This window comes from Athene cunicularia (assembly GCF_003259725.1).
Source record: "Athene cunicularia isolate RWA chromosome 2 unlocalized genomic scaffold, athCun1 chr2_part1, whole genome shotgun sequence".
Taxonomy (NCBI): Eukaryota; Metazoa; Chordata; class Aves; order Strigiformes; family Strigidae; genus Athene; species Athene cunicularia.
Genome location: NW_020799095.1, coordinates 993,892 through 1,008,748, shown reverse-complemented (window position 1 = coordinate 1,008,748; position 14,857 = coordinate 993,892). Strand labels below are relative to the sequence as shown.

The window sequence follows — 14,857 nt, the reverse complement described above, 5'->3', positions numbered from 1 at the left end:
GCGAAAGTTTTATTAGGTATTTTCCCCCTCCCTTTTAAGATCTTTCCTTTGTAGTTTGCCTGAATTAAATCGTTGAAGAATTTAAGACTAAATGGTTTTCTGATTTCTGCTGTAACACTGAGCTGTCACAGGAGTTTTCTCTCATTCTGTAAGAAGAATTTTGTGACAATTTTATTGTAGAGTGTGAACAATGTATCTTTAGGTTTAACTCGGATGTCTTAAGTTTATGTTGAAGGACAGCTTGAGGGGTTTTTTAAAAGATTTAGTCAGAAATTTTTAGCACTGTGCTTTCTCTTTTTTTCCAGTCTCGAGGCTTTGTAATAATAGTTGATGAATTACACTTCCCAGCAACTGAACTATATTGTATTATACCTGGCTTTTTTCTTGTTTTTTTCAAAAAGATGAAAATGGCTCTGTTCCATTGTCTCCAGATTTCTTAATTTGCTTAAATTATATTTCTTCGTTCTTTTTCTAGCATTAAAAATATGGTGATGTGAGGGAAGGATCAAGGCCCTGTCTAAGTTAAGGCAAGGTGTTGTGGGAAAATTATGACTTTATTGGGGAAAAATGTGTAAAAGGTAATAAAAATGTAACTGAGGTATTTGACTAAAGGTGGGGAGAAGGTAAGTCAGGTACAGCACTTCAGCATGAAATAAAGCCTTTAAATAAAATAACCTTTACTTTTAATTTTTGTTACGGAAAACACAGAGCTTGATTTGTTCGCTCTGTGCAGGTCTTTCATAGCTACTTAGCTGGGACGATCCAAATGATAGCTTTCAGTGGGGAGAGAGGTACAAAAGTGGCAGGTGCACCATCACCACTGACCAAAAAAACATTAATTCCAGTGAGGGTTGTTTTTTTTTACGTGGAGATACCAAAATCCCAGAAGTACAAGAGACGATGAACTCGTCATGAGAACTCTTGTACTAATATAACTCTTGTTAAATATGACGTTATGTTGTATGTATATTGTAGCAATTAAAATTTCCATGCTGGGTCTTGCTTTCAGATTGCCACCTAAATGGTTTTGGAACTAGGGGATCACCTAGTTGCTTGGAGATGACTTCTTATGTGGGAGGGAAGCAAAGGTGAATTTCAAAACCTCCTACATGCTTTTCTTCTTTCCATCTGAGAAGCGTTTCCTGGCTAAGTAAAGCAGTTCAGCTGGATTTTGCAGGCAGTAAGCCTCTGTGTGGAGACAGTTCCTAAGGCTTGCAGTTGCAGTCCTAGATCCCGTACCTTGTAGCTATTGCACAGTAGAGGAAAGACTACAATTCCCATAGTACTTCCACATACTGGTACTCCAGTGACATCAGACATTACATGGCTGAGACTGGTTGTAAAGCAAGACGACCGAAAATGTAAGCTTGGTGTTTCTTTCACTTCTGTAGCAGGGCCTTTGGCATTGCGAAATCTTTTCTTACTAGGGGAGGATTTCAGTTGCTGCAGAGGTATTTGAAAGGGTGTGTGTCTGAAGAAAACGAGGTGACATTTAAGGGCAAGCAATTTGTACTGTTTCTCGTGGTGTTGGTGCAGTTTAGAGACTCTTCTGTCTAGCAATAGCTATGTGGAGTAATCGCTTAATGCCAGTGCTGCTAGTTTGTCTCGAGGGGCTGCTTCCTTGCCCACAGCCTGAAATCAGCTTGCTTCTTTCTGCTGTTTTTGTCCTGCAGCTTCAAGGGGTGTAGGAGAGACGCTACCCATAGCCCGGCAACAGTTTCGGTGTGCGTGTAGTAACTTGAGGTGTGTAGCATGTGTGTCCCATGGCAGCGAAGTTCGACGAGGTAAATAAGGTGCGGTGGCAGCGCTGGTTCAGCACTGTGTGGGCTACGCCACCGGACCTGGAAGCCCCGGGCATCAGCTGCTGCTGCTGCAGTGCTCTGGTGTGTACAACTGGCATGTTCGAGTGCTTGGGCTGCCTTTGCTGCCCCAGTCGCCTGTGTCGGTGGGAGGAATGCAGGCAGGGAATGGCTGGTGGTAACATCCCTGCACGTTTGTCTTGGTGGAAGTTGATTCTCGCATCAGGAGGAGGTTTGCGTGGGTTTTGCGCTCCAGGAGAGGTGCTAGGCATTTGGGGTAATACTGATATTTTAGAAAGCTGGAAAACAATCCAGCAAAGCGATTTCTGCAGTGTAATATTTGCTTAGGTTGCTGTAGTTTAAAGTAAGTGTAATGATTTATTTGCCTGATAGTGCCCAGCCTTTCAAGTGATCATGTATTGTGAGCACCATAATTCTCCAAACATGAATGTCTCTTTGTGTTGACCACCAAACTCTTCTAATAGGGACAATGAGGAGAGACTTATGAAGTGCATGGGAAACTTGGGAATACTTGCTGTCATCCTTTCACTGAGAAATGTAGTAACTTCTCAAGCAGGTAATAAATCCCCTTTCATTTCTCTTTAGAAATAGTTTAGAGCTGTTAAGTTGCATTGTGATGGTATTTGCTGAAGTCTGCAATTTTGAAGATACCTACTTAGTACTTGAATTTCACAAAGTGAGGAGGTGATCAAGTAGGGAAAGTAGTCCTATGTCTAATCTTGGTAGCCCCAACAAAATTAATATACAGATCTGCATATAATGATATATAGTGTATACAGACCCTTGTGCAGCTGACTTTAAAAATTCTGTTTATTAGGCCACATATACTGGTTTGTATTTTCAAAGAGTTTGTTTTGACACATTCAGTAATTGACAATTTCAGCATTTTTGTTTGTTTAAAAGTATATTTGGAAAAACATTTTGGTTTAGCAGAGTATAAGTTGTACTAGATAGTCCATCTGTCAAAATGAATCTGGAAAGATATTTTGTAATTCAGTTTGCATTTTATGTTCCTGAATGAAAAGGTTTACTGAGAGTATATTAATACCAATAATCCTGTTTTACAGCAACATGTATTTGGAAGGACATAATCTACAAATTGTGTACTTAAACTACCTTTGGATTAGTTGACTCTAAAGTGAGTGGAGTTCAGTTTAAAAACTCCATACCTACTTGTTTAATAGTCCCTTGTGTTTCCCTGTCTACCAGGAGACACTGAAGCGTGACATGTACTAATAGTTATAAGTGAAGGTGGATATATAGAGGTAGATGGTATTAAGTTCCCTTTTATTTCCATGGAGCCTGCATTGAACATGAATATATTATTCAGATACTTCAGTGTATATTTGCTGACCAGGTATTTTGAATGTCAGAGGCTGTTCAGTGGTCAGTGCGTCAAAGTAGCTGTCTTTTGCTGCCTTCATAAGACTTTCCCTCAGCAGTCCCAAATTTTGAACTTTTGGGTAATGTCCTGTTGCAGCTGAGGTGTCTTCTCTGCTTTTACAACTGGCAATTTCATGTCAATGTTTCATGAAGGGCGTTTTTACTTTTTTAATTGGGGTTAGGGTCTTGTGACTTTTATAAACAAAAAAACCCATCCTCTGAAACTCCAGAGTAAGGGCAGGAGGCTTCAGTCATTTATTGCGTGCAAAAGTACGTGCAAAAGTACGTGCAAATAGTAGGACTCCAGTGTTCGAAGTACTTGGGGGTTTGGACCATGGTTAGAGTGTGTAAGATCTATAAAATCTGTCATTAAAAACAGTATCGGTAACTTGTTTTAACAGTTTAAATGAATTGCAGACCAGGGCTTTGTTTCTAATCTACCTGCTGGCAAATTTTTCCTTATTTTTTTCAAATTAATAAACCAAGAATTGCACTAAGTAGGGAGGTTACACATCTGAATTTCTGAAATTACTGACTTTAGGAAGGCTAAAATTATGGTACTTGCACATATGTAATCACAGTTCCTGGTGGATAAATGTATGTCATGTGGTTTCCCATGTGTTTACTATGCTTAATTTCTTATCATTGACATTGTAAGTTTTAATATTAAAGTTGCAGAAATGTTCTATGTGTTTGGGATTTTTTGGCTCAGGAAGAAGTACCTCATACTGGTATACCGTTTCAAGGATAATGCTTTATAAAGGTAGAACTGAGCAGACTGGAATCTCTTACCTAACAAACTTTCTGCCATGTAGCTTTGAAAAGTGGTTAGGCCTAAATAGAGAAGTTCAGAAGTTCAAAACAGCTGTGTTAAAGAAGTGGGGGCCTTCAGACTTCACAGCAGTTTTCACGTGTAACTTCATTATGGAACTTGAAAGCCTAAAAACTTGCACCTACACTACCTGAGGGCTTACCTTATGATCTCCCTGCAATACTACGATAACTTTTCAAATTGTTTCCTTTTTTTTTTTTTTTTTCTGGAGGATTAGATGTACTGTAGCATGTGGAATTAGAAAACTGACTTAAATACTCTTCCATGATGGCATCAGTGTGTGTACACGTGCATGCTGGATCTGTCTGCAGGTGCAATATAAACCCACTTGAAGATACTATTTGTATTACCCTGAAAAGCAGGCATTCAGATTAGCAATATTCCCATTAATAGGTGAGGAATAATTCAAAATTAAGTTTCATATTTACTATGGCTTCTGTTTGATCACTGCAAGACGATTGTGGGAAGTGTCTGTGTGTGTAGTCAGTATGTATATGGAGAAAACATTATCCCTGTCTTCACCAAGGAACAGGATATGTGGGAGTGGAAGGCACCAAAATTAGTAGTGTCTATACATGTGCAGAGAAGGCTCACTATTTGCAAGGTTCATTTAAAGTTTCTAGTGTTAATTTGAAAAAGTGATGATGGGAAGATGAGTGGGCATTACACCCTTAAGACAGACCAGGGAGATTGCTTTTTTCAGGTTATCAAGTGGCTACATTGTTGAGGAGTCTGTCATTCCCCCAGTAAGCTTTGAACCATCCATCAAATCCAGTGACACTGGGGGAGAGGTGGATGGATGTCTCTGCGATAATGGGTTTCTGTAAATGCCACGGAAGTTGATGGCCTCGCAGAGGAGAGATCCATATTCGTGTCCTCGCAGGGAGAAAGGCTTCCGCGTGATTTTAAGTGTTTGGTGTGGCCTGCTTATCCAGTCACCTTACAGTGGGCTCTGAGGTGGTTGCTGTTAGGGTGAGCAGGGAGGGACTGGGGAGACCGAGAGGATGCGGTAGGGAAATGACTGCTGTTAAGAATGAGCTTGGAGTAGGATGTGAACGTGTAGGAAGCCAGTCATCAGTTTTCCCTACTGATGGAACAACTTGTTTCCTTCTGGTGGTGTGCTGTGGTCATTCATCTTTTTGCTTAGAGTTCTTTTTGAACCATGTCAGAAGAAAATAAAACTATTTATAAATTGAGGACATGATATTAAAGTACTCAATCAGAACCTTTTTTAAATTCTTTTTTAATTTGTTGATTTAATGCAATGCAAGCTGGCAGTGCTGCTTTGACTAGAGCAGTGGCTTCTACTAAAGCTCTAACGTAGCACCCTCGTATCCTGAAGATACCCCAGAAGGCTTTTCTAGGAATGAATTATTTACTAGCAGTGCAGTAAACGTGTTTATATCAACCTCTAAAAGCTAAGTGACAGCCACAGAGTGTTACCATTGCAGATCCATTTTTCTGTAAGAGAGAGGATATGTTGGCTGGAGCACAAGAGGTAGTAGCACTCTTACCCTTTTTTGAACAGCTGTGTAAATTTTAACCTCTGGTTGGGCTCTTACATAGGTTGTCAAGCCTAATGCAGCACCTGCAATGCTTTGAAAGTTTCCCATGATTTGAAGTAGTTCCTATTTCAAGTTTCGGACATCAACTAATGCTTTGTGAAACCTACTTTTAAAGTTGGGAATAGTTAGTTACCTTGTGTCACAGAGGTAGTGATTAGCAAATCATTAATGGGTTGTGTTAAGTCTGCTTTGGCAGAACAACTAATTAATCACAAATAGTTACAAGGTCAGTAAAGGTTAGCGGTTTATAAAGGTTAGCAGTTTATACTGAACAAATCATCCTGGGTGGTATAAGGATATTACTAGTCTGAAGGGAAACTGTGTAATGAAACTGGCACCTAGGAGCAGTTGTGCACACCTGAGTCATTTCACTGCAGAGCTCACCATCTTTAGCTTAAATACAAGAAACCTAATCATCCCATTGGTGTGGGCCACAGAGCTTTCTGCAGTGTCAAGGCTTGTATTGCTGCAGCTCTTCCCTTGCAATACAGCTGGTTTATTGTATATGCACTGAAGACCAGCTGACGTAAGAGCAGCAAGCTCAGCGCTTCCCAGATACCTTTGAGATACCTACATGGGTGTTTCACTGAACTGTTCTGCAACCCGTTCCTGGCTGCAGACTTTCTTGTCAGTCTGAGCATGTTTCTTTGCTGCATGTGATGGAAATGCTATAGGAAACCTGACAAAAGTGACTATCAGAAATGGGTTAATTCTTCCAGCTCTTCAAGTGCTTCCAGCGCGCCTTTGGAAAAGAGCAGGGATTTGACTGTGGGTTGAAGAGCTCATTGTAGCAGACTTCAGATTGGACATCAGATTAGGTAAATCCTTTCAAAAGTCCAGAGTAGGTCAGACACAGTTGGGTATGGGAGTAGTCTTGACATCATTTTACTGCTTCAGGAGAAAAGCAGGTGCTTTGTTAAGTTTCAAGAATTTATCAATCTATATAATTATACGGCTGCTGCATACTTCATCTTAATTTATCTTAATTGTAAAAGCAGCCCTTCCCCTGTTCATTGCTTCCACCAATTAAGGCTTCATCCTCATGTACACGAAGCTTTACATTTGTGTAATGCACAGACTTTTGCTGAGTCATGTAATGCAAATGCCTGCGGTTGTAGGAATGGCACACGTGCAGAGTGCAGGCGGGTCAGTAGGCAGCGGCAGCTTGCTAATCTGCTTTTCAATAAGGGAAGCATAGGAGGTTATACTGTAGCAGGTTTAAATGGATGTGCAGAGAGCATAGGGAAGGATTCTGGTGTCACCATATTCTACTTTGAGCGTTTGGGAAGATGCTTTTATCTCCCCTGGTTTTGGATAGCAGTGTGTGGCAGGAGCCAACCTTGCCTTGGCCGCTGACCGAAGCTATGAGTCTGGAGTGGAACCCTTAAATGGGTGCAAGCCCAGATACTTGTGGATTGTTTGTCCTGTCATGTGATGGGGATGCACGTTCGGTTCTGTGGCAGATGTGTGCTGTTGAGCAGGCTCATGGGGTGAGTTTATGTACTGACCTGGTAGGTGTGGACCTGTGTGACAGGATAAAGCTGCAGAGGAGGCTTGCCAGGCAGTATGCCTCTGCCTGCCTGATCCTAGGTGCAGCACCCTGCAGCTGGCTTAACTGTGCTGGGACTCCATGCGACCTGTGGTCAGCAACTCATCTGCTGAGCTGTCCTGTCATGTGGGATCTTGCAGCAATAAAGTAATCTCATCACTGTTCTGTGAATGTGTGTGACGAGGGTGGTACTGGAGGAGCTGTGGGTCGTGCCACATGAAGGATGGTGGGAGGAGCATTGAGGGGTTGCTAGAAATGAATTTCATGTATAATAAGTACAACTTTGACAGACCTGGTAATTATCGCTTTTTTTTTTTTATTCTAAATAGGCTAAGTCTGTCCTCAAGAATTTAAATTTCTGCTTGCACAGCAATGCTGCATACTTCAGAGGAGGGAACTTGTATACCATTAACAAGGACATGGTCAAACAAAGTGCCGCCCCTGATCATTACAAATCGCAGGTGAGTTCAAAAAGTGAATTTTCTTAGGTAAATATAAATAAATACTTGTACGATATGTTGGGTTTTCTAACTAAATGTATTGAATAACCACATAACAAAAAAATCTCAACATCTGAAGAGAATGCTACATCACATACGGAACAGCTTTCACTATTTGTGCCAGTACAGGAGAGTAATTCTCACTTCATGGTAGTCAGCGGTTCCTCAGTCAGTCTGGCTTTGAGTGTGTCTCTTGTGAGACTTACCACAAAGTCTTCTGAAGAACAACTGCTGGATGTTACCACAGACGACAGAAATCTTTGGTTATATGAAATGAATGCTTTTAGGTGCCCAGTAGCTCATGAGTGTTCTTAATAGTATTATACTTTATTTATATACTTAAATTTACTCTGTTCTTATAGAACCCATATATTGAACAGACATCTTATAAATGTACTTCTTCTCCTTCCCTGCCTTAAGTGGTGCTTTTTTTTATATGATTTTTGGACCTAACTGTCTGAGTGGTCTGACAGACTTGATTCCTTTTTCTCAGAAAAAAAGTGTCTTAATTCTTTGACTACTGAGAAGGAACACTTCCTTTTGCTGCTGCAACAAGCCTTTTTGGTGATATAAAACTGGGATTTAGAAGGAAGTCTCGAGTAATCTGCCATTTTTATCATTTTGTCCTTGATATTAAGAGATAGCTAAATAACTGACCTATTTTTTCCCCTGGTTTTAGTTTTTGTCATATCCCTGTCACCTGTTTACTTTTGGTGGCTCATTTCCCAGGCAATCCAAGAAGGCAATTTATAGAATTCTGGTTTTTTTTTTTTTCTTAATTATTCCTGAGTTTCAGAGCATTGCTAGCAGTGCATCCTGAATGGGTTAACCAGTTTCATTGTGCTGTAGGTTAAGATGGCTGTAAGTAGGTGTTACTAGAAGTCTTAAGTCAAAAAAACTAAAACAATGCTTTTTCTTATGTTTGCTTTCTCTTGCCAAGAAAAATAAGAAATAAATAGGAAATATTTATCCTGACAAGAAATCTAGAGAAGAATACACTCAGTATAGAAGTAGTAATACTATGCAGTGTTGTCATTTACTGCTGTTACAATAGATGTTTATAAAAAGCATCTGCAAGCAGTGCTTTGTAGCAGTGAATACTCCAGTTTCAGGATAACTGACTGTAAAAAGGCTTTTTCCTGATTTAGCTCAAATGCTTTTTGGAAAATCAGTAACTTTCTGCAAGGTGGGACTTTGTCAATAAAATTAATTTCTTCTCATATAATAAAGCAAATATTTAGCTCTTATTACATTATTTTTTAGCTTATAATATATCCTTTTGGAGAACTGTTAGTCTGATATAAGCCATAGGCAGTTCTCACCTCCGAACAAGAGAGCAACACCTTGTTGAATTTTGTGTCTGCGTCCTCTAATGCTGTAGTTCAGCGAGGTACCCCAGATATACATCATGTCACTTGCAAAGGTTTTGTACAATTGGCATGATGTAATGGTCTCTGTGGAAGTCTCTAAAACTCTTTCCAGTCTGTTTGAAGGACTTCTGCTGTTCTGTCAGCAGCTGTTACCATCTCAGAACATCAGTTACAGTCTTGAACTGTTTCCAGTACTTACCTGGACAACACAAGAAACAAAGTATTTCCAGTAATGACAACGTTTGAGTCTGACTGTATTCACAGTGCTGTTAAATCTTCAGACAGAGGATTTGCAGAAGGTCACAGATCTGTCTCCTGACTGCCCATCTCAAACAGTGGTGGTGAGGCAGAAACGTGTGTGTGTGTCCATGTCCGAAGGTACAGGGCACTTCTGTGTGTCTTCTGTCTTATTCATCCTTGGCAGTGCTCAGGACCTGACTGCACAAGGTCCTGAGCAACCTGCTCTGAGTGAGTAGGGGTCTTGACTCCAAAGGTCCCTTTCAACCTCAGGTGTTGTGAGTTCTCTGCCATGCAGAATTCTCTGTTTCCAGTGCAATTTACTGTTTGTCAAGTCCTTTACTGAGATCTGTAGATTTTCTCTGCCTGTACATGCCTGGCAGCTGAGCTAGCTTGGCACTGGATTGGAGCAGGATAGCAGTAGGAGGGGTGAGGGAGTAACAGACTTCCTCAAGGTCTTTTCCCTCACTGCTGGAGCAGTGAAACTACGTCATAAACAAAAAATCCTTAGTACACAGCCTGGACGAAGCAGAAGCACAGAGGACCCAGGTAGCAAAAAGGGAGTTGGTGTAGAGTGGAGCACAGGTCTCATGTCACAGATATCATAACAATATCAATGTCTAATAGCTTTGATATTGTTTTGTTTCATATTTATAGTTGAAATGTTAACATTATACTGATGAAATTCTACTCACTTATTTTCCTCAAATAAAAGAAACTTTGGGAAAGCTTCTAAACACAAAGAACTGCGTGAAGCTTTTGGAAATAGTAGATGGTTTTGGTCGGTGCTTCAGTTTGCTTGCTCCTCAGCTGTGATGAGCTACCTGCAGAAGTTAAAAGCCCTCTGTGTACATTTGAAGATAAGATGTGACTTAGTAAGTGTTACATGTCTGGGAAAAAAGTGTGTTCAGTTTTGTATGCAGGGAAAGAGTTTAGTACATGCACATTTCATTTTACAGGAGAGAACAGAAGCTGTGTCTTGTTACGCTTTGAAAGGAAAAAAAAATCTATTGAGCTAACGGATCTAGGTTTTAGATGTCATAAGCTTTTGTTGTTGTTTTAAGAGGTAATTTAGTGAGAGCAGTAGCTTTTCCATGGTTTTCAGAGTGGAAAGAATGAATTAAAAGCCCTACTGAAGACTGTAGGACTTGTAATGTATTATTATTTTTATAATTTTTTTTAGAGACAGCATTTTGTTCATTGATTTTTAAGGTTGGAATTCTGAGCAAAACAAGCCTGTGCCTCTGCAGCCAGTCTTTCTTTGCAAAGCCAGTTACAGATGTTACGACTATCTGAAATTCAGTGAAGAATTTTGAAACTAAAGCAAGCAGTAGGAAACAACACACTGTTTTATCCTTTTTTTTCTTTTTTTACTGTAACTTGTTAAAAGTTTGTGTGTAAAGCACAGACAAGAGTTTCTCATTTTGAAATCCTGTTTCACTAGGTAGAACGACAGACTCCAGTGTTTTGGAAGTGCTGAGTGACAAGGATGTATCTAGGGTACATGAAGTACATCCTTTACTGGTCTTCGGTCACATTGTCCTGCACAACTCACATTAGTGGTGATTAATGACTCTGAAAAGGAAAGATAGATCCATTAGTTGCAGATCCTATTTTTAATCTATGCAAAAGTATTTTATACCCTAGCCAAGGAGCATAATTTATCTCTGTGTGTTGCTTCCTAGCAGACTAAACAAGACCAGAGCCCCAGCATTGGCATGTGCTTGTTGATACTGCTAAGCTAAAATTTTGGCCTTGGTCAGCTACTGCTTTCCTAAATGATACTTATGTGTGGTTCAGAAGTAATTTATAGCAGATAATTTGGACACCACCAACCTTTTCTGCAGGGTCAGAGTTCACATGAGCACTGGGTCGAAAAGTTGTTCTTGTCTCTAATGATACAGATATTGACAGTGTGTTTGTATGGAACATTACAGAGTGTGTGTCTAGCCTCTACAGGGTTATAGGACCTCTAATTCTGTTACTTAATAGGGATTTGTTTGGATGTGTAAGACAAGTTTATAGCAAGTGATAAGCCCTCAGTGTAAACTTTTTTATTTAATTAAAAAGAAAAATCACTAAAGGATTGTTCTGTCCTGCTCGTGGTAGGAGCACACTTGGCCAGGTGCCTTTTCAGACAAGACCAAGGAAGGGAGATTTGAGTCTGCGAGAGCTTTCACTAAATCAAATTACAGCTGAGGATTTGTAGTAAGCAAGATTTTACTGTTCTACTTTTGAGAAAAGAGTGGAGGGAGAAAAATTAAATTAACTCAGCATTTTCTCTGTTAAAACAATGGGTCATGAAATATTGAAATGATCAATATTGAAGTTTTGTTTGTTTAATTTACTTTAACTTTTAAAAAGCTCTACCTATAAAGCACTTTTAAAGTGACTCTAGACAGACTGAATGCATAAGGCTGTATTCAGGTAGTGTAAATTTCCCTTAAACCCTCCATTTTTTTCTATCAGCTTGCTCAGATATTTCTGCAGTAGTAACCACCAGTCTCAGAGTTGGCAAGATGATTCCTAGTCACAGTGCAGTTTTTATCTCAGAAGCAAGAAAATAGGAGTTTAGTAAATCAGTTTACGTGTTTTTAAGTATGAGGATACAGTCATCACTGTAGCACCATTAGTTCTTTTCATGTTCAGTTTTTTAGCCTTTTAAAGGAATTTAATAAGAACATGGTTGAGGTCTTTCTGCAATTATTCAGTAAGGATTTAGGAGATGGTTTCATGTGTTGAATCCGTGGCTAGCTTGACCATCCTAATGAAAGCTTTTTTTTTTTTTAGCTGTCTTTTTGTACCTTTTCCAACTGTATTTACAATGAATGGTGTGACAGAAATTAAAATTATCTTTATAGCTCTAATGAAAAATTCTTGCGCTCTATCCTCAGCTGCCAGGTATCCAGAGTTCAGCACGTTAGGGTCTTAGAGTAAGCTAACTATACTTTTTTCTGTGGTATGTTCAAGAATTTTTCCTGCTGCTGGGCTGTACACACAGGACATCTGCCAGCAGCAGCTCTGCAAATTCCTGTTCATTAACTGCCAAGCACTTAGCCCTTCTCTGTGTCTGTAATGAGAGACTTGGAAACACAAACAAACCTGCTAAGCAGGAGGCATTTGCTAGAGGAGTGACATGCAGAACATCACCTTCTGTTAACCTGTTGCTTTTTGTTAACCTTGATGACTAACACATCCAAGTGAGGCTGGGGATCGTCAGATAACCTCTGGGTTGTCCCATGGCCTCAGAATTGGTCTTAATTATGTGTAAATATATTGGAATTTGCAGTCATTTAATCTGCAGTTTCTCTCCCTTCTCCCAGGCATTCTTGTCCATATATTAATAGGCAGTATGGTGGCAACTTAATGTGCTTTTGGGGGCCAAAGATGGAGATTATTAGTATTTTTAAGGAAGCGATTAGTAAACTTAAGACAGTTTTGTCAGTTACTGGCCTCCTCGGGAAGGTGTAACGTGCAGGCAGGGCTGGATGCTACAGTTAGCTGCAGTCTGCATTCAATCCCACAGCCTCTTGCAGCTACTGGTAAATCTGGGGTTTGGGGAGGTTTGGAATTTTTTGTTGTTGTAGTTTTGGCTTTTTGAGGGTTGGTTGGTTTTTTTTCTGCATCTCCCAAATGTTATCTTCAGAACCACAAGTACTTCATCTTGACTTGGACGTCTTTACTTAGGAGAGTTAAAGGTCAGCTTGTTAGTTCTCTATCATAAAATTGGTTTGCTTTTTTTTTTTTTTTTCTTTTTTCAAGAAAGCTTGAGGTTTTACTCTCGTAGCCAAACTTTCAGAAGTAATCAAGAAGGATAGAGAGTCCTGGTGGTCAAGTTGGACATTAATCAGCAGTGTGGCCTTGCAGCAGAGAAGGCCACCCCTATGCCAGGCTGTCTCAGCAAGAGCATAGCCAGTGGGGTGAGGGTTGTTACTGTCTCTCTCTTCTGCCCTTGTAAGACCACAACTGGATACTATGTCCAGTTTGGGGCTCACCAGTGCAAGAAGGGTACAGGGGTGAGTCTGCAGAGGCTTCCAAAATGATTGTGGGCTAGAGTACAGGATGTTCAAGGAGAGGCTAAGTGAGCTGTGTCTGATCAGCCAGGAGAAGAAAAAGGGAAAGTCTTAGGGGTGTGCAGAGCTGCCTTATGTAGAAAAGGTGGTCCAGACTATTTTCAATACTTTTTTTTTTCCCCAAACTGGGACAGCAGTTAGATGTTAGAAGAATTTGCCCAGAGAGGTAGTGGTGGGATCTCAAAATCCAGATGGGCAAGTTTCTGAGTAATCTGATGTAACTGGGTCTATTCTGAGCAGGGAATTGCCCCATGTTACTTAGATTTCCTATTATTTATTCTTTGAAGAAATAATTTACCTATAATATTCTTTTCTGGACCAGTACTTAAAGACAAATTAATTTTCTTACCCACATTTGCTCTGTGAAGTTTACAAATGTCCCTCCCTGCTTACCGTGTGGTGATTGTTGGAATATTCTGTGTTTTCAGAGATACAGCAGGGATAATTGCTCTTCCCTTTGTTTTCTCAGAAGGGATGTGTATGTCTGTAACACGTGCATTTCCAATCATTAAGGCTAGAAGATTCTGAGCTTGTGAACGTGACATGCAAACACCTACAATGTGAAATCTGTAGAGAATTTCTATTATTGTATAGTAAGTAATTTTTTATTTTTTACTTATTTTTATACATTTGTCAGATTTGGACTATTTAAGGCAGGGAAAGGAACAAGTTTTAGACTGTATCCTTTTGTCATAGCTACGTTTCATTTTCCTGAAAAATTATTTAGCTCAAGATATAGAAGGAAGGGTTTGCTTTGTTGCCTTTACTGTTCATATACATCAACTTCTAATGTTAAAAATGTTTTCTTCTTTTTTCAATGTAGGTAAATAACAAGAAACAAAAAATGGACACTCAATTATTTTCCCCATTATTAGAAGCAATTACTACTAGTACTTCACCTCCGCTAGAATCTTCCCGTCTGTATAGCAACTGGTCAGCATGTGGAGAGGATATTAGCTCAAAAACTTCTTTTCAAGACTGCACAAAGAAACGGTATGGACACTGGTATAATCTTACGTTGGTGTTCTGGAACATTGAAGTTGTTATGGAGCAGAATGAATAGGATTCTGGATCTTTTTAGGAAGAGTTTATGGGATAACTAGATGCTCAATAGATTTTCTTTGCTGTATAATAATTACTAGAGAGGTTGTGAAAAAAGGTAGGGCGTCTGTGTGTGTATAGATGTGTGTGTTTACACGTAAAAACACTTTAAAATTGGAAAGAGTATTAAGTTCAGGGAATGAAATGAGAAACTGCTATATGTAATTGAAAACTCCTTCAGGGGAAAAAAACCCCATTCTCCTCCCATGCCTTCCATTTCTCAGTACCATAGCTCATAATGATCCTGCTTGATAATGTAGACTATTTCCTGGAACATGAACAATGTAGAGAGTGTTAGACATAGGTCAAGTGTAAGTGGTACCTCTACCACTGAAAGCATAAATATGCGTACAGCTACTCTTGAAAATGTGCCACCCTACTGTCTTATTGTGCACTTGATATAATGCACTCAAGTTCGATTTTATAT

General features: G+C 39.7%; 1 protein-coding gene across 8 annotated transcripts in view; it reads left to right on the top strand.

Moving 5' to 3' along the window:
* The first annotated feature begins 1,306 nt into the window (after positions 1–1,306).
* The window catches only part of LOC113477138 (meiosis-specific coiled-coil domain-containing protein MEIOC-like), a 29,326-nt gene continuing 15,775 nt past the window's right edge, over positions 1,307–14,857 (top strand). The window contains exons 1-5 of one of the 8 annotated variants that reach the window (XM_026843285.1): positions 1,345–1,361; positions 1,674–1,743; positions 2,193–2,376; positions 7,479–7,610; positions 14,153–14,322. In XM_026843285.1, the coding sequence (XP_026699086.1) occupies positions 7,569–7,610; positions 14,153–14,322 (212 nt within the window). In that variant the 5' untranslated portion in view covers positions 1,345–1,361; positions 1,674–1,743; positions 2,193–2,376; positions 7,479–7,568. Of the gene's footprint in view, positions 1,362–1,673; positions 1,884–1,949; positions 2,032–2,192; positions 2,377–7,478; positions 7,611–13,840; positions 13,923–14,152; positions 14,323–14,857 lie in introns of those variants that run through there. The other 7 variants (XM_026843284.1, XM_026843289.1, XM_026843287.1 and 4 more) reach the window with 7 other exon arrangements.